The sequence below is a fragment of the Heptranchias perlo genome, chromosome 9, assembly GCF_035084215.1.
Source record: "Heptranchias perlo isolate sHepPer1 chromosome 9, sHepPer1.hap1, whole genome shotgun sequence".
NCBI lineage: Eukaryota > Metazoa > Chordata > Chondrichthyes > Hexanchiformes > Hexanchidae > Heptranchias > Heptranchias perlo.
This window is the reverse complement of record NC_090333.1, coordinates 43,460,582-43,482,904: the sequence shown is the minus strand read 5'-3', so window position 1 is coordinate 43,482,904 and position 22,323 is coordinate 43,460,582. Positions and strand designations below refer to the sequence as shown.

Genomic DNA, 22,323 nt, shown 5'->3' with positions numbered 1-22,323 from the left:
ACTGGACCCCCACAATCGGCTGAGAACCTTGGATGTCCAATCTCCCTCAATGGCTGAGATCCCCAATGTCCGACCACCCCGATGGCCAAGATCTCCCCCCCACCCCACCCGATGGGAGAGCCTCTCCACCCCGATGGCCGAGAACCCCCTTCATGGCCGAGACGTCCCTCCTACCTCTGATTCTTCTGATGACTCCCGACCTTCAACTCCTCTGATGACGCCCGACCTTTGACTCTTCTGATGACTCCCGACCTTCGACTCCTCTGATGACTCCTAACCTCCAACTCTTCTAATGACTCGATTACCTCCCAGCCCGTGATCTTCTCTAAGATCCCTCCCCCCGGCCCCGGTCTCCATCTGCGGCACCAGATGCCCACCCCCTGCAAGTCCTCCATGGCCCACATCTCTTCCCCCCCCCCCCCCCACTCCTCCCTCCTCTCTGATTCCCAGCTGTCAATCTGGCTGGCTGTCATGTGGGAAACCCGGAAGCAAAAATAATTACCTTCAATTGAGTTGCGATCGCAGACTCCGACGCACTTCCGGGTTTCCCAGGTGAATATCTACCCAGCCGCTGGGTTCCGGGCTGCAGGTCAAAATCATGCCCCAGGTGTAGTCCGGTGTACTCTGGACAAACAGGGTACTTCACCCCTAAGTTCAGCAGAGACCCCCACCCTCCCGCCATATACTACACCAGTGTGACAGTTCCCATTTCTCACTCCAGCCACCTAGTGGCCTGTATGAGTTAAACAGTCAAATTGTGGCAAATCCGGGGCTACTTTCACATAAGATTCTTACAGTTAGAGGAGATTTTCATCTCATCAGTGTAGGCTGAAATTGAACCCAATTAAAGCAAGGGTATCCAACCTTTTGGAAAGGCAACCAAATCCACAGGGCGCAACCATAAGTGGGCTGCACAGGACTCAAAATCCAACCAAGTAAACCAGCATTCCTAGCCTCCCATGTTAGAAATCCCAGCCCTCTCTTGTTAAACAGGAACAACAACAATTTACATAGAAAAACAGTCTAGGTGCTTCACAGAGGCGTAAGAAGAAAATGGATGCCAAACCAAAGAAGGAGATGTTAGGATGGGTAACCAAAAGTTTGGGCAAAGAGGTGGGTTTTAGGGAGGAGAGGGATATGGAGGCAGTTTAGGGAGGGGATTTCAGAGTGTGGGACCTAGGCGGCAGAAAGCACTGTTGCCAAAATTAGGATGAAAGGATTGGGGGGGGGGGTGGTGAACAAGAAGCTGGAGTCAGAGAAATGGAGGTTTTGAGTGGGGTTGTAGGGCTTAAGGAAGTTAGAGATTGGGAGCAATGAGGCCATGGAGAAATCCAAATGCAAGGATGAGAATTTTAAATTTGAGGCAATATAGATAAATGAAGAGTAGGTTGGATGAGCAGGATTTGATATAGGATAGGATACTGTATTTACAGAGGGTGGAGGAAGGGAGGTAAAAGAAAAAAGAAAGACTTGCATTTATATAGCACTTCACAACCTCAGGACACCCCATAGCACATTACAGCCAATTAAGTACTTTTTAAGTGTAGTCACTGTTGAAATGTAGGATACGTGGCAGCCAATTTGGGCACAGCAAGGTCCCACAAACAGCAATGTGATAATGACCAGATAATCTGTTTTTTAGGTTTTGATTGAGGGATAAATAATTGGTCAGGCCACTGAGGAGAACTCCCCTGCTCTTCTTCGCAATAGTGCCATGGGATCTTTTACCTCCACCTGAGAGGGCAGATGTCTCATCTGAAAGACGGCACCTCAGACAGTGCAGCACTCCTTCAGTACTGCACTGGAGTGTCAGCCGAGATGTTGTGCTCATATCCTGGAATGGAACTTGAACCCACAACCTTCTGACTCAGTGGCGAGAGTGCTACTACTGAGCCATGGCTGCCATTGGAATAGTCAAATCTGGAGGTGATAAAGGCATGAATAAGGGTTTCAGTAGCAGATGGACTGAGGTAGGGGTGGAAGCAGATGATGAGGTGGAAGTAGATGATCTTTGTGATGGAGAGGATATACAGTCAGAAGCTAAGCTTAGGGTCGATCAGTGTCAAAACAGCCCAGTTCAGCTGAGAGTGGCTGAGGAGGAGGATGAATTTGGTGGTAAGTGCAAAGATCCAACCAGCCCCCTGCTAAAAAATCTAAGCCCCCATATATAAAAGCCAACTCTCCACACAAAGTTTCAGCCCTCATATACAAACCCCCCCCCCCCCCCACCAATATGACAAATTGTAGATCATCCTGCAAATAAAATCCAAACCCAAATACAAAAAATACGAGCCCTGCTGTGGAGTCAAAATTTTAAAAAATGACACAAAGGATCTGTAACTCACTTGTCTTTTTGCAGTCCCTGGCCTGAGCGGGTTGGTCTGTTCCCTTGCTTCCTCTTCCACAACCTGGTCTGGTCCATTACTGTCTGCTCCCTGCTGCTCTTTCTGCTATTCCACAATTTGCACGGTGGAAACTCTTCAGTGTCTTTGAACTGGAGGGTCAAAATCAACAGCCCCACAGCAGTAGGCAGCAAACTACATATTCAAACAGCATTGGGTAGGAGCGAAACAAGGAAAGTCGGGAAAACAGCGCACCGTGGCTGCAGTGTGTCGCATCCACAGGATGCACTGCAGCAACTCGCCAAGGCTTCTTCGACAGCACCTCCCAAACCCACGACCTCTACCACCTAGAAGGACAAGAGCAGCAGGCACATGGGAACAACACCACCTGCACGTTCCCCTCCAAGTCACACACCATCCTGACTTGGAAATACATCGCCGTTCCTTCATCGTCGCCGGGTCAAAATCCTGGAAATCCCTTCCTAACAGCACTGTGGGAGAACCTTCACCACACGGACTGCAGCGGTTCAAGAAGGCGGCTCACCACCACCTTCTCAAGGGCAATTAGGGATGGGCAATAAATGCTGGCCTCGCCAGCGACACCCACATCCCATGAATGAATAATAAAAAAAAATTATAGCACTTTTACCAGTACGTACTTCAACCCTTTAATTTCACTTCTACCTTTATATTGCTACTTAGCAATGCTGCACACCGGTTTTATGCCTATCGATGTTTCAAGAAAATGTCAAAGGCCTTGCTTGCAAAGGCAACGTGTTCATTACTGAGCCTGTGGGAAAGAGGCATAAATTTGACAGGACGCAGAATGTTTCCCAGGTGTCATGGTTCCCCAGGGTACAGAGTGTAATACTTGGCACCCAATAACTGTATAGACCCTTGAATCTCCTGACAGGCATGGTGCAATGCTGTCCTCTGGGGAGAGTGCTCTGAAGTAGCAAACAGGACAACCCTCCTCACACCAACTTCAGCCACCAAACAAGGTGGTCAATTGCCCACTGACTCCATTTCGTGCCTCTTCATTGGGCTTCATATCACGTTATTTTTGCCTGGCATTGCTTTCTTCTCATCCCTCCACACAGCTTTTGGAAAGGAGGAAAAATAGTTTAAATCATTTTTCAACTTTTATAAATAGTGGAACAATAAGGCCAATTCTGCAGTGGTGCACTCTCCGCACATTCCGGAGTCATGCCTCGCTGAATCAGGCCTGAGCGCTCAATTTGTGAAATGCTAAATTTGCTGACACATTTTTTTCTACTTTTGAAGGCTTGATACAGAGCATGCATGGGCCTTATTATACCTCTAATTTGTGATCATCTTTATGTAAATTGCTTCCACGCTGAAATCTGTTTGTTTAATTGTTCACTCTTATAGCACTCCTTGCCTATTTAAAATGGGCACTACTGGCATTTGAAGGTGGATTGCTACTTTACTATGACATTGCAAGTCCCCCTTTTGTTTTTCTTTTTATATGGATGTTTCTGCACTATCTTTGGTGCGTTACCTTTAGTGCGTTACCTTTAGTGAATTACTTTCTGCTGCTGTTTGCTGTTGCATTTTGTATTGTGAAATTGCTTTTGCAGAGACTCCTTTTCCCATTGCACTGTTGCTGACAGCAGCTGCTTCATTAGCAACAAGCTCCGTGTTCAGCATGGGAATTGCATTGCGTATACCAATGGCAGAGATGCATTTGGACCAGGAGGAGGAGGAGTTCATGCAGAGGGAACAAAGGCAAATGCAATTGTACCTCGGGTGTCTGGTGACCATTTAGCCTTGTCCCAAGAAACAAGTCTTCAGACTGAGGTGCGCCTGATTGGGATATCTGAAGGGACCTGCCTTCACTGTAGATTTCACGAGAGAGGCTGGCACAGAGTTACGCTTGAGCCTGACCGCCAGACAAGATCGATCATAGGGTCTGGTTACCACAGCATTAAATTTTCACATGACCGGATTGTTCCACTGGTAACAACCTTCAGTCCACTGAAGCCTTGCTTGCCATGGAAAATACTTTCATCGCTTTCCCTTTGGAAAAGATGCAACAGCATGAGAGAGTGCTGTACTTTTATCAGGTTTTCCAAAAGTACTGGACTCATTAATGAGACACATGTAGTCATCAGCGCCTAACGACAACCCCACGGTATGTACAAATAGGTTTTCATTCCAATATTGTGCAATTGGTGCCAGACCACAGGAACAGAATAATTCAAGCTTATGTGTGTTACTCTAGCTGCAGCCATGATGCCTTCATTTTACACCAGTCCACCATGCTACTGTTATTTGAAGGAGCAGGTTAGGCTGGAAAGGTTGGCTCGCTGGCTGTTAGGGAACCAAGGATACCCACAGTAGGCTAATGAAGTTGAGTAAAACCTCAAACAGAGGCAGACTCCAAGTACAACCAAATTCTGGTGCAACATACAGTTGGCATGCTGAAGCAGAGATTCCAATGTTTGGACAGATTCGAGAGGTATTACTCAATAACCACGATATATGTCAAAAAGTATCAGTATTTGCTGGGTATTGAGCAACTTTGCTATCTAGAGAGGGGAACCCATTCAATGGAATCAGCCTGAAGCCTTGGTAGAAGAGAAGGAAACAGAAATTATTATGGACGATTTGCAGCTAGGAAGGCTAGTGGACAGGACCTTTACTTAAAACTCTGTAAATGTGGCTCTGCACGAACAGTCCTATGGAAAGACTATTTTGTCTGAATTCATTGTACTAGCAAAACAGATTGGGACAGCTATAACCTAGGGCTTCAACAATGTTATTGCTTTCCAGCAGCCTAATCCTATACAGATCTCTTAGATATTCTGAGGAAGTGCCTAACAATAAGGGAGTGGCAGGAGCTGGCACAGATAGAGGACATATTTCTCAGGGTAATGCCAAATCTGTACTACCTAGCCACCCTGCTCAAATAACTCCAGATATTCTAATGTGCAGAGCCAGGCAGCCACACACCTCTAGTGCCTGCTGTTACAGGGCCATCAACTGATCCAGCACTGGACCACCTCCATTCTTAGAGGCAGACACTGACACCCAATAGTTGTGCACCTCATTTCCTCATCCACTTAGAAGGAATGTATGGTTAGGAAGTAGAAGTCACCCATCCTACACTTTCACTAAGGGTAAGCACTGAGGTAAAGTGCACTGAACACACCTGTACTGCACATTGTTGGTTAATACAATTTAAGTTAACTGTTCTCTAATGTGTCATGAGAATTAATTTAGGATGAAGTAGTTCTGGAGGAATGAAGTGGTATTCATGGATCATTATGGAAAGCTGAGGGCAATAGCTAGGATCTTGTTTATTTGTGGGTATTGGGCACATGTGCAGATGACTATTGTGCATTGGATGATGTAAGCACTTAGGTTAATGTGTCATCAATTAGAACCCACCTTATGACTTTTCCTAACTGAATGATTAGGAAACTGAATCTGACTTCTGGTCTGAGTCCTCCTCTACCACTGTTTGAATCCGACTCTTTTTACCTGCTCCATGGCAATCTGCATTTGCATTGCTGGCTGATTTCTGTCCATCAAATAATTAAGTCCCTAGTCTAGGTAAATAATATATCTGTCACCTGCTGGATGCAGCTGTGTGCTACTGGTTGGGAGATTTGACAGACAGCTCCTGATGCTGTTTAGAAAGAACCAGTCGCAAAAAATTCAAGCAGTACTCACCTTGACAGCTGACAGAACCACCCCCTCCTAGTATTAGGTTTAAGGTCTTGCTCCAGGAGAGTGCATAGTTTTGTATAGCCTCCCTCATGAATTGTAGTATCCACATGCAGATTTCCTTGGACATTTCCAAGTATGATTGTCTTGGCCAGCTAAGGGTGCCTACATCTTGAATGCCTAAGATATAAATACACCTGCCTTGCCCAGAATCAGCATATAGATTGGTATGCTCAGTTGGATGTCCATGGCTAGTATAGAAGCTCTAGACAGAGTGCTGTTGTTAAGGTATTTTGCAGTTATAAGAAGGTGATTATTGCTTCAGTGCTGAAACCAAAAATAAGGCACATAAATGACAAATCGCTATATTGCTTAGTAGCAACTTAATTCCATCACATATCAAGCAGATTCTTCTTTAAGAAATGAGGACCCAAAGTGGTTGAATGGCTTACCAGCTAGCACCCAATTTATATGAACCCTGAGCAACTGGAGTGCATTTCAGATGCACTGAATGCATTATAGAACCATCAGTTCATTTAAATAATTTGAAAGGGGGTCTTAATGAACCCAGTGCATGGCATGTGAACAAACCTCAGTACCACATCAACTTCCAGGCCACATGATGATGCAATGAATGAAATGGGTGAAGAATAGGGCAAAGGCCTGAGCATATGATAACCCAGGTCACTCATACCTGATGCACATCTGCACAAGTAGCACGGCCCCTGACATTAACCCCATACTGTAGCACACTATGGCAGAAGAACCATCCTCCCATTGAGGTGCTGAACCAAGCTATTGTGAGTTAGACCTGATGGATACGTAAAATCTCTCAAAGATCTTTGCAAAGAAGAGTAACGTGAAAGTCCTAATCACTAGTACTTTGTGAAATTGTGCTCCATTATTATGGTCCTCAGTAAAAGTAAGATGTAGGCTAAAAGAAATTCATCAACTATCTTAATACTTTTCTGTTACTGAAGATATTGTAGTAACAGAAAAATGTTACTACATGTAGTGAATTTATGAATATCCATTGTCAATAACCTCTGTGTTTTAACTTTACATTGGGTGGTGCTTTGGAGATGCGCACACGGGATATCTGAGTAGTTCAGAAGTATGTTAGAATTTCTCCTTGAAGCCCCTTGGGGTTGGAATTCCCTTTGTTGTGAATCACTGACAGTACTATTTACATTGTATAGTATGGAAAAAAAATCTTCAGGCAGAAACATTGATTCTGAGGAAATGTTGTCACCAGTTTTCTGAACCGAGCGCAAACTTATAATGAATACATTAGAGCACAGAGATGACATTGGTTTGGGGCTGTTCTTCAAAGTTTTGAAAGGTGCTGCAAAACCGGAAGTCGTTCTGTTCTTTCTTAAAAAAAGACTAGGCTTGTGCGATTCTGCAGTGAGGTTTGTATTGCTAAAATGACCAGCCTGGTTGCTATGACAATCATGAGCCATTTCCTTTTGCTATTTTGATGATGTCATAGAGCCTTCCTGCTTACACTTGCTATCACTTTTAATGCTTGTGCTCACAGAAGACAGAATACATGTGTACATCAATGATTACAATTTTTAAAGAAAGATTATAACCTCACAGAAACAATATTTTAAAAAACAATCAAATAGAAGTACCGGATCACATTTGTCAGCCATTCATATGGTAAATGTAATTGTTTAGAAACTTCAAATAACATGTATAATTTAGAGTAGGGTTTATTAAAACATACATCAGTTTTTTAAAAAGACAAAAGTCATAATGCAAATAGAACAAGAAAAACAATTAAGATAGAAGTGGCAGAACTAATATTTATTGGGAGAATGTATATGTCTGTGTTTGACATTGGGGCGGGGAGGGGGGAGTGATGTGCATTTTTTGAGGCACATAGCGCTGGCATCTGCTCATGTACCCCAGAAACATGAGCAGATGCCAGTGTTAAAACCTGCGCATATGCTGTGCACAAGGCTCTTAAGATGTCCCAAAATCATGTAAATTAGGGTAGTAGCCATAACATGCTTTAAGAGCACTAGAGATACTGAGCACCCTTATGAAACAGATGCTGGAAGGTACGCCTATTCCCTCATGCTGATTCTTGCCTCTTAAATGGGCCTGATGTTTCACCATTATTGGCAGGCCCTGCTATATCTTTTGGCCGAAATGGTACTTTTTTTTCAATGTAGCTGTTTAGCACAAGCGAACAGTAAACAAGTAGCTTCTTAAGGGGCGCTTCATATTGTAAATCTGCTTGTTTCCACATGGCTATTTCACCTATCTCTATGGGAATCCCTCTTTACTTGCACGATTTGGAAGAAGAGGTGGAGGTTTGGAGAAGCCAAGCCAGACACGTGTATTTGCCACTTAGACCCTCAATTGGATGGTGCCCTACAGTGCCACCATTCTGTACAGTGCCAGGCAATCATACATGGGCTGGATTTTCCTTCGATTGGCGGGTTAGCGGCGGGTCCGGACTTCCACATGACTCCATTGCTAATGTGCTGCTTTTCCTGGAGTGCCTTTCATTATGGATGAGGGGCAGGTTTAAAGGAGTAAAACCACTAGTCATTGGCTTACTGCCACTGGGAGGGAGGGAAATCAAGTTGTGCTGCAGCTGATTAAAGAGTCATACACTTTCTGTGAATTATGGAACCACACCACAGGAAGTAAAAGGCTACAAGAGTGAAGGTGGAGCAGCCTCGTGGGGGTTCAGCAGCAGGAGGAGCCCCCAGGTTTGTTGGCGCATCCGTGAATGTACTACTCACTGAATTGAGGGCTAGAAGAAATCAAATCCTGGGGATTGACCACATGAAGCCCATAAGATGGAGGTACAAACATTATTGAGGCAGGTGGCAGAGGCAGTCAGTGTAACTTCCACCACCCCAAAAACTGGTACGCTAATGCGACAAATAGTTACCTTAGGCTGCCTGGAAAGATCCATTAGCAAAAAAATTCAAGGCAGTGGCCATTTTCATTTATAGATAATGCTGTGCTACAGGTCTTAAGCTGGCAGCTGGCACAACTGAACAATAGCCTCTGAAGGAAAGTACAGCCTTCTGAGGCATTGATGGGCAGCGAAATCGAAGTAAGATCTCCTAGTTCTATAAATCCTGTGGTGTGGGTATCAGCATGTTGAAAACAAGCATTTTCTGTGATGCCTCACTCTAAGTCCCTCTAATCAAGCCTCTCCCATTACTTCACCCTCTAACTCTTTATAACAAATGAGAGAAAATCGCATTGAGAAATGCATTTTCCCAATCCAAAATTTGAATTTCTCCAATACTCACCTTAACTGACAGGAGAACATTTTGGTGAAGCTCGAGAGTTCAAACGAACAAAAGTTGCTCTCCTGGGAAAGTTTGTATATGGTATTCACCACAGAGATCAGCTAACTTGAATATGCTACTGCTTATATAGTGGCAGTGTTTCCTGTGGTTGGCTTAGGGGTGCTAACTGGGGAGAAATTGCTGAGACAGCATGGCCAGGTCCACCTGCCCTCATTTACATACAGTGGGGTAGGCTCAAGGTGGACGGTAATGGAGAGAGGTGGTTTCTTGGAGCAAAATTTTGGTGACCATTTTTGGGGTGGGATTGTGGCGGTAAGCGATACCGCCCCATTTTAATCTTTATAGCACCTCAAAACAGCCCAAAAATGGGTGAGTTTCTAAGGGAAAATCCTTTAAGGTCTGTAGGACACCATGACAAAACTTTGCATACTCTTGCAACCAGACCTAGAAAGAAATTCCAAGACAATAACTGCCCTATTAATGGCTGTCAAGGTAACAGCTGCCTTGTAATTGTACACTATAGGATCCTTCCTAAGAACAGCTGCAGATATCTACCAAATTTCCTAACCTACAAAGCACAGTTGCATTATGCAGTCACAGATATTTTTGGGGTCATTTTAACCCCTAAGAATGGGTGGGTTGGGGGCGGGTGGGCAGTAAAAATGGTTGGTTTTTCAAGCGGGACCGCATCCCGGCTCCAACGTGCCCACTTCCGGGTTTAACCCAGGCGTGTTTGGATGCCCGAAGGCAAAAGAAATCCTGTCCTCACTTAAAGCCGGCAGGCCTATTCTTAAAAGGGCAGTGTACCTCATTGTGATAGTTGAGGCACTTAATCTTTTGTGTATTAGAAAATTCAAACAAATTTAATCTTACCTGTTTGGATTTCCCATCGCTTGATTCACGTCAGCAAGCGGGAAGGACCGAATCCATGAGGTGAGTGTCTTTATTGCACTGCTTGTGGGCCTGGAGGAGCAGGAATGCTTGTTCAGGCCCAACAAGCTGACCTGGCGTGATCAGACTCCCGTGATCGGCCGACCACCCCCCTTCCCACCCGATGCTGGACCCCCCTCCCCCCCCACCACCGATTCTGGACGCTCCCATCCTCTCCAAAGCTCACCCGGTGTCATCCACGTACTCCAACACCACCACCCCTCCGATTTCGTCCACAGCCCACGATCTCTCCCTCCCTCCCCCCTCTCCAATTTGCAGCTCATTTCACTTCCGACAGGCAGCCAGACTGTCAATCTGGCTGCCTGGCATGTGGGAAACCCAGAAGCACAAATACTTACCTTCAGTTGAGTTGTAATCGCAGATTGCGACGCACTCATGTGGCATCCAGGTTCTCCACGCTAGTATCTGCAGACGCGCTGGGTTCCCGGCTCCGAGCTAAAATCATGCCCCTTGTTTGTTTGTGACACTCAATTCCTCCATTTCCCCAGGAAAACACAGAGCAATAGCAGAAACTCATACATTTTCACCCTCTGTCTGGATTCCCCTGTGCATGGCAGTATTAATGGCACACATGTGACCATGTAGGCATTACCCCCAATACCTCCCTCTTCATGAGCAGAAAGAGATATGATGAAAGTAAAGCAATTTTGTCCGTGATGGTTTATTTCTTTCAGTCACAGTATATGATGGTGAGGTGGGGTGGGGGAGTGGTTAAGTGCCAAGTACACTCACTGAAAATGGTGCAGCTTGTTTTGATACAGTAGCTGCGGAATATTGATGCTTTAACTGGTCAGGTATCCAAGGGAATGGGGGGGGGCGGAGTCAAGACATTCAATTCAAATACAAGCATCTTGTGTATTTTATTCTTATATCTGTTTGATTGGCAGCTCTTTTTGAGTTAATGAGTATATTCAAATTTTCTTTGGCTTGGTCATTCACTTTAAAAGTATTTTCTCAGACTGTCTTGTATAAATTGGGTAAACCATATGAACCAATCAGGTAAAGATAGGCCACGGAGATACTCTGTGGACAAGCAGTAACAAATGTAAGGTTTAATATTCAGGGATCTTGAGACTGATTATGCACCTGGATCTCAAGGTGGCACAACTTTGGCAAGTGGGATTTCTAATCTCCCAGTGCCTGTGCCCATGATTTCCTGGGCTCAGACTTTTGTAATATTTTTGACAGGTTTGTAAAATTGCTACCTGCCTCAGGGGAGGACTTTTGCTGTAGCCTAGTTTGCTGCCCCTGGGGCAACCAAAAATAATTATTTTTTTGTTGAAGTTTACAAAAATGGGGCCAGAGGGAGTGTAATCAATAGCCATAGCATTTCTGTGTGTTAGGAATGCATGTCCATTGTAACTCCGGGGAAAATCTGCACCCTTTTGTCCAGTCCAATTTACATTGCAGATTGGTGCAGCAGATGTGACTTTATTTTTTTCTATTAAATGTGAAGAGGATTGGTTAAACCTGTAACTATTGTAAATTGATAGCGTGTCATTACTTCTGCTCACTTATCTATTTCGTAGAATCACAGAATATTACAGCACAAGGACAGGCTAACAAGTTTATTCTAATCCCACGGTCTCGCTTGCTCCCCAAAAACTTTTGTTCTTCCTCTTTTTAAAGCAGCTATCTAATTCCCTTTAAAGATGATTTATGAATGGTTTGTGCCAGAGAATTCAACATTCTAAAAACCCTTTGTGCAAAGAATTTTTTTCTAATCACCCTTCAATTTTCTGAGTACCATAAATTTTTGCCCTCATGTTCGCATCTCACCAACCAGTGGAAACAATCTGTTACTATTTACCTTATCACAACCCTTCTTAATCTTGAAGACTCCTTAACCAGGTCACCACTTAATCTCGGTTTTAGTGATTAAAAACCCTAACGTTTCAAGTCTCTGGTAACATCCTAATGAATCTACGCTGCACCTTTTGTATTGTTTTTATACCTTTGCTATAATGTGATGACCAAAGCAGTACACAATATTCCAAACTGTGGGATAACTAAGGTATTTGCAAGATCGACACTACCTCTTTACTTTTGAGCTTTATGCTCCTAGATACAAAACTAAAGGGGAGGATTTTAACTCCCAGCGAGTTTCCAGCGGGAAACCGCATTGGCAAGTTAATTTCCTGCCCGCCCGGCAGCAGCACGAGGCCAAGGAAATTTAAACCGCCGGGCCTCATTACCATGCCGCCAGTCCACCCCCTGCCTGAAACAGGCAGGAAGCTGGTGGGAAATGGCTGCTGGCCTGTGGAAGAATGGGTGGCCCATTGCCGCCTGCCAACGTGCAGGTAAGTGTGGGGATAGGGGTTCTAGGAGAGTCTCACGGTGGAATGGGGGTGTTGTCTGGGGCAGGGGAGGCCCAAGTTATCATTTCCAGGTTTTTTCATCGATTTCTGACCGGCTTCAGCCTGGCAGGAAAGCCAAAGCGGCATCCCCACACAGGCCCGAGTTATAGTTGCAGTCAGTACCATTGACATTATCGGACCGCAATCTGTATATTTAAGAAAAGGACTCCTCCGCTTCAGGCAGGTGTCTTTGCTGCCTGCTTAAAAGCGCAGATTAAAATTGGGATCGGCGCGAAGTAGGTGGGAAATCGGCGGATAAATCACCCGGAACATTTTAACTACTTACCCACCTGGTTTCTGCTGGGTGGGTGGGAGTTAAAAAAAACTGCCCGGATTCTGTTTGTCCTTGTTATGGTCTTACCTATTTTCACGGCCGTCCAGAGGGGCCTGTGTACCTGCACACAAAGGCCCCTCTGCTCCACTTATCTATTTAAAATTTTACCATATAAGGTGTACTGACTTAACCTAGTCTTGCTTCTTGATGCATTACTTCAGATTTTTCGACATTGAACTGATCTGTTACATTTCTGCTGATCTTATCTATGTCCTCCTTTGTTCTTTCACAATCTTTATCACAATTTTCCATTGCCTCAAATTGGTGGCATCAGCCAATTTGCTTTCTGTCCTCCATCTGTCTCTGTTCATGTGGCCCATATCCTCTTAATTCCATTTGCCATTAGTCATGAAATTCTGTGGGCTGTAATCCAGTCATGCTGGGATTGTGCCCACGCACCAGAGTTTGCAGGGGCAATGGGAGGGCATCTCATTTGCTGGTAGGCACTTGCGTCATGACGGGCTTATCTCTGGTACCTACCTGTCCTATGCAGCCGGTAAATGGGGTGTCTGTCCACAATTAGGGTGGGGGAGTTGCCCCTTTTCTGATGGGGCCCACTTGCACCCATCTGGAGGCCTGTACAGCTCACCTCTCTTGGTGTACTGGCCTCTAGTCCCACACCGTGTATTTGGAAGTGGGAACTCAAAGCGTAGGGATAAGTGTAAGGAAGCATTTGATACATTGCAGCTGCTGTTAAGGAGCAAAACAGCTTTAAGAATGAGCAACAGTCCTTTAATAAATGCTCAGGAAATGCTATCCCCTAACCCTTGTATGCTCCCAGTGAGTCATTTACTATGTGTTGGAAGCATGACGTTGAAATTTAAATTAGCGACCCTATGTTATCTAATAAGCCCAGCCGAATACAGTATGACAGGACAGATCCTCAGAGTAACGATTGCAACGTCACTGTGCCACGGTTACATTATCAGCCCCTTAGTTTTTATAATAAGTAACAATGAATATCTGATGATAATCAGGTAGACAGTGGCTAAGGAAGGAGATGAAGATAACATAAGAATGTGGGAACACAAAAAGGTCATTCACCTTTGGTCTCCCATCTGTTCTGGACCAAATCTGACCAATTTTCATCTTTTTCCTTCTCAAATTGGCTTTCTACTCAGAAATTGATTGATTTAATTTTGGAACACTGCTACTAAGTCAGTGTTTCCTGCACATGGTGATAGTCTATCCCATAAGCCACAGCCTTAAAGTCATTTGTTAAGTTAAATTTAGTTTTTGGAGTTCTTTGCTTATAATCAGGTTTTTTTGGCGCTGTGCACAAAATGTCCTGAGCCTTTACGTTGTGTTTCCATGTTGGGATCAACAATGAGTTTATGGACAAGATGCTCATCCTAGAGATGGATCTGCTAGACACATTATCCAAGGAAATCTCTTAAGGTCAAAAGACCTGACATGATGTGTCACCACAAGCTGCTTTGTAATGTAATGATCTTCTCTAATGGGCAAGATGTATTTAGCAACATTTTAAAAAATTTTCTTATTGCAAGTACTTGCCCTCCAAGAGTGATCAGCTGTAGATATAAACTTGTTTCACAAACACAAACATTAAATTCAAAATGAAACTGAGATTTTATTGTGTTAATTATCATTTGTTGAATTATTTTGCATACAGGCAGAAATGATGGAGGTATTGCGGGTCATTCATTTTCAAAACACTGGATGATTCCTTTAAAAAGGAATTAACATTATGAAACCAACTTATCTTCTTTACCTTTTGCCTCTTTCCCTGGTCCTTTCAAACAAAACAATTTGTTTTTATGTTGTGCTCAACCAAAGCCCAATCATTTATCAAAAGTATTAATGCAAAGACCCTGGACTAGTAGTTATGTACATTAAGTAAACACTAAGCTTTGGAAAGCACTGTAACCACTGAAATATTTATGAGCTGCATTCTATAAAAGTACATTTTCAGAGCACTGAGTTGCTTCATTCGCTTTTGGGACTGGGATTCGATCCAAGCCAGACAGATGGGGTGAAACTCTCTCAGACAGCTGTTGAAACCCCCAGTGACATTTGTTTGTGCAGTCTGAAACTAGGGAAGTGCATCTGAATTCATAGTACAACCTGCCTTCCAGTTCTGTACAGTTGGCACTGAGTCAGCGAGACAGTATGGGAAATGGGGAAAGCCAGTATATGTGCAGTGGGAGCTGTTCTTCTGAGAGTCAAATTTACAAAGCTTGGTAGAGATACTATAAAGGTTGTTCTCCATTGGATCGATACCATACTATGCCTGATTTACGCATTTGTGATCTTTTCATTGAGTTTCTTTTAGGGGACATATTGGCTGATTCCCTAATTGTTCTCTCCCAGCAAGAAGTGGTCGATTAAGGACTAATCCATTCCTTGGCACTGTTATCCTTCATCTTAATGAGCATAAATGCACTCATAAAAATATAAGTTCTGAAATTACACTCAGGATACTAGTGAACGAGCACTCAAAGCATTTTTCTGAAATTCATCTCTCTCTGCTATCTTTGTGGCAGCATTAACCCACTTATTTTAGAAGGGTTAAGCACCTGTCTCCTCGTACACAAAAATATTCTAATTCTACTCTGTAATTATTAGGCAGAATCTGCAGATGCATTTTTTTTCTAGTTTTTTCCCCTTCATTCTTCGAAATGGTAAGTGAGGTTGAGGTCTGTTTCCAAAGGTGCTGGTTTCCCTGCTGCATCTTGTCCAAATGGCTATTCTTCAAGAGTGAGGCTAGCTAATTAGTGTGGGTAATCATGCAGGGCAACAGAGCCAAGCTCAAACCTGTCCTCAGCTTGACGTTCATGCACACGCTCTCTAGCAACAGTTACTGGTTAACAATCAGGAGCAGGAGCCGTGGCTGACTTTCCCTTTGCCAATCCAGAACATCGAGAGCAATTGCAATGTCCACCACTGCTCTAGTTGAGGTCAGCTAACTCAGCATAAACCAGGTGTCACAGAACCTTTCTGGTCTGTGCAGCTCAGCATCACACCAGGTATTTATCCACTAAGGCATCTAGGAAGCCTTGCACAAATACTTTTCCACGCTATACCCAGTGAGCCATTTCTGTGCCATTGCGCACATGTGAATGAAGTAATTTTCAAGAGGTTATTATTATTCCAGGTATTAGATTGTCTGAATTAAATACTGGAGCAGAGTGAGAGGGTGCCTTCAGTTTTTATTCTTTGTTCTTATCTTAAGGTCCCTCAAGGTCTTTCCTCGGCCGAGAAGGTGGCAGGCAGACTATACCTAGTTTAAACTGGCCTCTAGGAATAGGTGACAAGTTGATTCCCCTTGTATCCCTTAGGGTAGATTTTATGAATTTACGTTCCCAGCATGGAACTTAGTGCACTGGAAGCCCGTAGCAGGAACTTTTGCGGGGAGGTCAGCCAGACCCTGGAAAGTCCTACTAATGTTGAGTCCAAATTCCTGATATACGCTCCCAGTACACAAATCTTTGCAGTAGGAGCATGAATTCAGAAAATCTGTTCTCAGATCTGAGTATTAAGTGCCTCCACTCAGTATCTCCCCCAGGCAAGCCTAGCAGAGATCAGGTCCCCGCCTTCCATGGAACAGCATGCATAATATATGTGAATGAAGAGGTTTTGTTGCTGACATTGTTTATTTGTGGGACACAAAACCCGAGTTTGAATTGGTATTAACTCGCTAACACAAAAACATTCCCCTCTTCTAGCCTGTTCTGGTTCCAAAACCAGTTTGAAGATATTTTGTAATCGCACATTGTTTGTGGTGGATACATATCTCTGTTACCATGGAAATATCCCACAAGAGTTTGAGTTGGGGGGTGGAGTTTTGAAGGTAAAGCACCTTAAGATGGAGTGCTGCCAGATTAATGCAGCTGTTTTTCTCTTACAGTGAGAATAATTTTACCACCCTGCCATTGTACTATTCAGAAGCTTTATATTTTAAAATTTTCTTGTCAGAAAAATAAATGCGGCCCGAGGCCCAATATCGGGTGTGCCTCGGGGCTACCCGTTCTGGCACAGAGATTGTTCCCTGCGTTCGGTTTACGCCGCCTACCAATTTCTAGACCATAATGTTTGTTACATAAAAGTTATGTAATCTGTGAAAGTGTGACGTCTTCTAAAATAATCACTGGAACTTCCCTCACACAATATTTTAAATGGTAAAGCTTATTTTTTAATTTACTTAGATGGATAAGATCACATCTCTTTAACTTCATATAGGCCCTGAATTTCCTCGGACTATTTGCCGATGTGCTGCCGTGACTTCGTTGGATGTGTAGTGAAAACCTCGTTTACACTTTTCCACAGTGACTTTAGCGGGGCTTAACTGTATCAGGAATACATAGCTTAGACTAGGGGCCTATAACATCAACAACAACAACAACAACTTCCATTTATATAGCACCTTTAATGTAATAAAACGTCCCAAGGCAATTCACAGGAACAATATCAAACAAAATTTGACACCAAGCTACATTAGGAGGTATTAGGACAGATGACCAAAAGCTTGGTCAAAGAGGTAGGTTTTAAGGAGCATCTTAAAGGAGGAGAGAGAGGTGGAGAGGTTTAGGGAGGGAATTCCAGAGATTAGAGCCTAGGTGGCTGAAGGCACAGCTGCTAATGGTGGAGCGATTAAAATCGGGGATGAGCAAGAGGCAAGAATTGGAGGAGCGCAGAGATCTTGGAGGATTGTAGGGTTGGAGGAAGTTACGTAGATAGGGAGGGACGAGGCCACGGAGGGATTTGAAAACAAGGATGAGAATTTTAAAATCGAGACTTTCCTGGATTGGGAGCCAATGTAGGTCAGCAAGCACAGGGGTGATGGGAGAACAGGACTTGGTGCGAGTTAAGATACAGGCAGCAGAGTTTTGGCTGAGCTCAAGTTTATGGAGGGTGGAACATGGGAGGCCAGCCAGGAGACATTGGAATAATCCAGTCTGGAGGTAACAAAGGCATGTATGAGGGTTTCAGCAGCAGATAAGCTGAGGCAGCGGCAGCGATAGGCGATGTTATGGAGGTGGAAGTAGGCGGTCTTGGTGATGCAGCGGATCTGCGGTCGGAAGCTCATCTCAGGGTCAAATAGGACTCCAAGGTTGCAAATGGTCTGGTTCAGCCTCAGATAGTGGCCAGGGAGAGGGATGGAGTTGGTGGCTAGGGAACGGAGTTTGCAGCGGGGACCAAAGACAATGGCTTCAGTCTTCCCAATATTTAGTTGGAGGAAATATTTGCTCATCCAGACAGACAAGTGATGCGACAAATGAGAGCCAGTGGAGGGGTTGAGGGAGGTGGATGTGAGGTCGAGCTGAGTGACATCAGTGTACATGTGGAATCTGACACTTCGGATGATGTCACTGAAGGGCAGCATGCAGATGAGAAATATGAGGGGGCCAAGGATAGGTCCTTGGGGGAACTCCAGAGGTAACAGTGCGAGAGCAGGAAGAGAAGCCATTGCAGGTGATTCCCTGGCTACGACTGGATAGATAAGAATGGAACCAGGCGAGCGCAGTCCCACCCAGCTGGATGATGGAAGAGAGGCATTGGAGGAGGATGATGTGGTCAACCGTGTCAAAGGCTGCAGACAGGTCGAGGACGATGAAGAGGGATAGTTTACCATTGTCACAGTCACATAGGATGTCTGTTGTAAACAATTTTACAACACCAAGTTATAGTCCAGCAATTTTATTTTAAATTCACAAGCTTTCGGAGGCTTCCTCCTTCGTCAGGTGAACGATGTGAAAATAGGATGTCAGTTGTGACTTTGATAAAGATCATTTCAGTACTTTGGCAGGGGCGGAAATCTGATTGGAGGGATTCAAACATGAAAATGCAGGAAAGATGGGCACGGATTTGGGAGGCGATACACGTTCAAGGACTTTGGAGAAGAAAGGGAGGTTGGAGATGGGCCAGTAGTTTGCAAGGACAGAGGGGTCAATGGTGGGTTTTTTGAGGAGGGGTGTGATGACAGCAGATTTGAGGGGGACAGTACCTGAGGAGAGAGAAGCAGTAACAATATCAGCTGACATGGGGGCCAGGAAGGGAAGTTGGGTGGTCAGCAGTTTGATGGGATCAATGAAAGTAAACTACAGGGAAATTTTGATAAGGAACCTCTGCCTTTTACTCAAAAATAAAATCTCTTATGTTTTCTGTATTTTGTTCTCCTTTGTTGAGGACAATTCCCACTTCAAAAAAAATTCTCACTTTTCTCTGGCATTTTTTTGCTCCCTCTCCTGAAGGTGTTGAGATATAGTTCCATGTACGCTGGGGACTTCCATACTACATGGAACTGCCCAAGTACCCATTCTTCACATGTGAGCCTTGTCAGTTAGTGCCAGCTGTTCCTTCAACTGTAGATGTGATTGCAGTCATGTCCAATCATACCTCTTACCCACAACTGTAACTCCTCAAACTCATTTCACTGGGGGTACATAGGATCAGAAAAATAATATTTTCATCCCAATGTGCAAGATCCTAATACACATCCGATGGAAGAAAGGACACTGTTCTAACACTGCACTGTCCAACACCACTGGTTTACACGCATTTTACATCATTTAATGAGCCATAAGCTAGGTTGGTTCCAGATTAAATAAATTCCCTTCTCATCTCCCATAAGAGGCAGAGAAAAAGAGAAAGGTGTGTGTGTGAGCGTATGTGTGTGAGCGCGTGTGTGTTTGTGTGTGATGTAGAGGAAGAAACAGAGGGGAAATGTTCAAACAAAATTATTGGAAAGAACAGGAAAAAATTCATACAAAACTGACAGCTCTATTTAAAAGGCAACATGATTTCCTTTGATCACATAACAAAAAATATTATTATTTCCATGCTGAATTCACTTCATCCAGCCAGACATACTGAGTGTTTTTCCAATTACCTAAACAAATATTCTGGGTGAATTTGAAGGCCCATCAAGACGAACTATGATTAGTAGTCTAAACCACAAAATAATGCTTTTTGCCAAGAATATATAGCACTGAGGAACATTTTTTTAATTCAATCTTGGGTTGTTGGCATCTCTGGCAAGGCTGGCATTTATTGCCCATCCCTAGTTGCCCTGAGAAGGTGGCGGTGGGTCTTCTTCTTGAACCACTGCAGTCCGTGTGGTGTAGCGGTTTGATACAGGTAAGTGGCTTGCTAGGCTACTTAAGAGTCAACCACATTAGTGTGGAACTGGAGTATCGGCCAGATTGGGTCATGACAGCAGGTTTCCTTCCCTAAAGGACATTAGTGAACAAGTTGGGTTTTTAGGAAAATCTGATATCTTTATGGTCACTTTTACTGGTACCAACTTTTTATTTCCAGATTTTTAAAACTGAATTAAAATTCTCGAACTGCCATGGTGGTATTTGAACTCTCATTCCCTGGATTAGGCCTCTGGATTACTAGTCCAGTAACATAACCCCTGCACTACATGCAATGTTGCTTTTAGTTTATTATCAAGGAATTACATTAATTTCTAAACTTTTAAGGAAGTAACTTATTTTAATAACTTTTAAAATGTATTGTCATCAAGCTAGATATTCTGGTATGGTGAATGTCATCTGTGCTTCACTGATGATTAACTGGGTAAATGCTCTTTGTCATGTAGTACTAAGCTAAATAGACCAAGAAGGGTCCATGATTGATCCATCGCCTGTTAGCTGATCTCAGCTGGAGCATTAGTGGAGAAGCTACAATTGGACCAGGCTAGTGAAGAGGGAAAAAAAAAATCTGCCAGACTTTCTGCTCCTGATAGCTACCAGTGACTCATGATGGGAAGTGTGCATGTATGGACAAAATGAAGTGTGGCTGAATAGTCTGCGGACAATCACTGTCTCAGCTCATGTGAACAATGCCACTTGTGTGAAGTATCCAAGGGCTGCTGGTACCATGAAACCATGCCCCATTCAGGCAATGAGGGAAAAATTGGGAAAAAAAGCTAAAGCTGGGGCAAATTTTATGATTTAGTGTTCCCAGTGCGGAGCTTCGAGTGATGGGCCTGCATATCATGAATTTGGTTGAGGAGGTTACCATGCCCATTTCACAGTCCACATGATTTTTCCACCCACTAATTTTATACTCTGTGCCAGGAGTGCTAAATCATATAATTTACCACACTGTACATGATATATTCATAAAGTATACAGGTTCTGTAATAAAAATGAAAGCCTGCAGGGAATGCAATTGTGTTGCAAAACGCCCCAGGATTTCAGAGGTTAAGAGAGCTTTTGCTAAAGGTAAGCAGGTATCAGTTTTCAATTATTCATTTCAGAGGTATTTACGTCTGCAAGTTTCAGTACCTTGTCTAAAGGAACCTGTCTCAGGTCCACATGAATGTGATGTTTGTTCTATTAGCTAACAGTTTTCTTTTTCTGTCTGATCCAGGGAACCATGTGTTGTCTCCTGGCAGCCGTGTGGGAAATGGCTTGACATCAGAAGCTGCTCAAGCACTGGGACTACCGAAGGGAATTGCTGTGGCAGTATCTCTGATCGACGCCCATGCAGGAGGTTTAGGTAACCTGGGGAAAGGAGGACGGGAGCAAAGCAGTGAATGATTTCAATAATATTTTATATAAATTTCTTTTTCTTTGATCATTTCTTTGGCATGTTTTTCATGAATCTTAGAGAAATTTCTCTCCAAATTACTTTTATTTGTTCTTTTTTAAATTACATGACTCCATTTAATGCCAATACTAATAAAAAGAAATAAGCTGAAAATGCTGAATATCAGAAATAAAAACAGAAAATGCTGAGAACACACAACAGGTCCTTCAGCATCTGTACAAAAAAAAGTTAAATTTTTTGGTGTAGACCCTTCATCAGAACTGGAGTTCTGAAGAAGGATCTGCACTGGAAAAATCTATCAGTGTCCTCATTTAATATCTAGCGGTCGATGCTGGAAAGTGTACTTTGTGTGCACTTTTGGTGAAGACAGTATTCTCCTTGGCTGAGACACAATCTACAGTCGAATAGCATGCAGACACTCACTGTTTAGGCTCACATGAAGATTGGCAATGGGGCAAGGTACTGAAGGGAGACCATTACTATGGTACTGTACCTCAATACGAGTCAGTGGAGGTGGGGGAGAAAGAAGAGAAAATTCAGTCTCCTTTACTCCTAGTTTACGTGCCCTTTACATTGGAAACTTGCTCATGTTCTTCCTATCCCCAAGAAAGGAAGTCCCTCTTTTCCTTACAACCAGTACCCAAATACTCCTACCTCAGTATTTTCTAAAGTCATGGAAGATGTTGTTAACTTTTTAATTATCTATTACCTTGAAAGTTCCACCTAATGATCACCAGTATAGTTTCTGACATGGCTGCTCCACTGGCGAGCTTGTTGTCTTAGAGTGTGGAATGGACTGTTGGGAATGGTAGCAGAGCCAAAAGCCTTAGAGTCATTTAAGA

The 22,323-nt window shown here is 43.6% G+C and overlaps 1 protein-coding gene across 1 annotated transcript in view; it reads left to right on the top strand.

The window, feature by feature from the left end:
* The window catches only part of fggy (FGGY carbohydrate kinase domain containing), a 274,702-nt gene that overhangs the window by 122,373 nt on the left and 130,006 nt on the right, over nt 1–22,323 (top strand). The window contains exon 7 of the mRNA XM_067990291.1: nt 21,302–21,430. Within this exon, the coding sequence (XP_067846392.1) occupies nt 21,302–21,430 (129 nt within the window). The remainder of the gene's footprint in view (nt 1–21,301; nt 21,431–22,323) is intronic.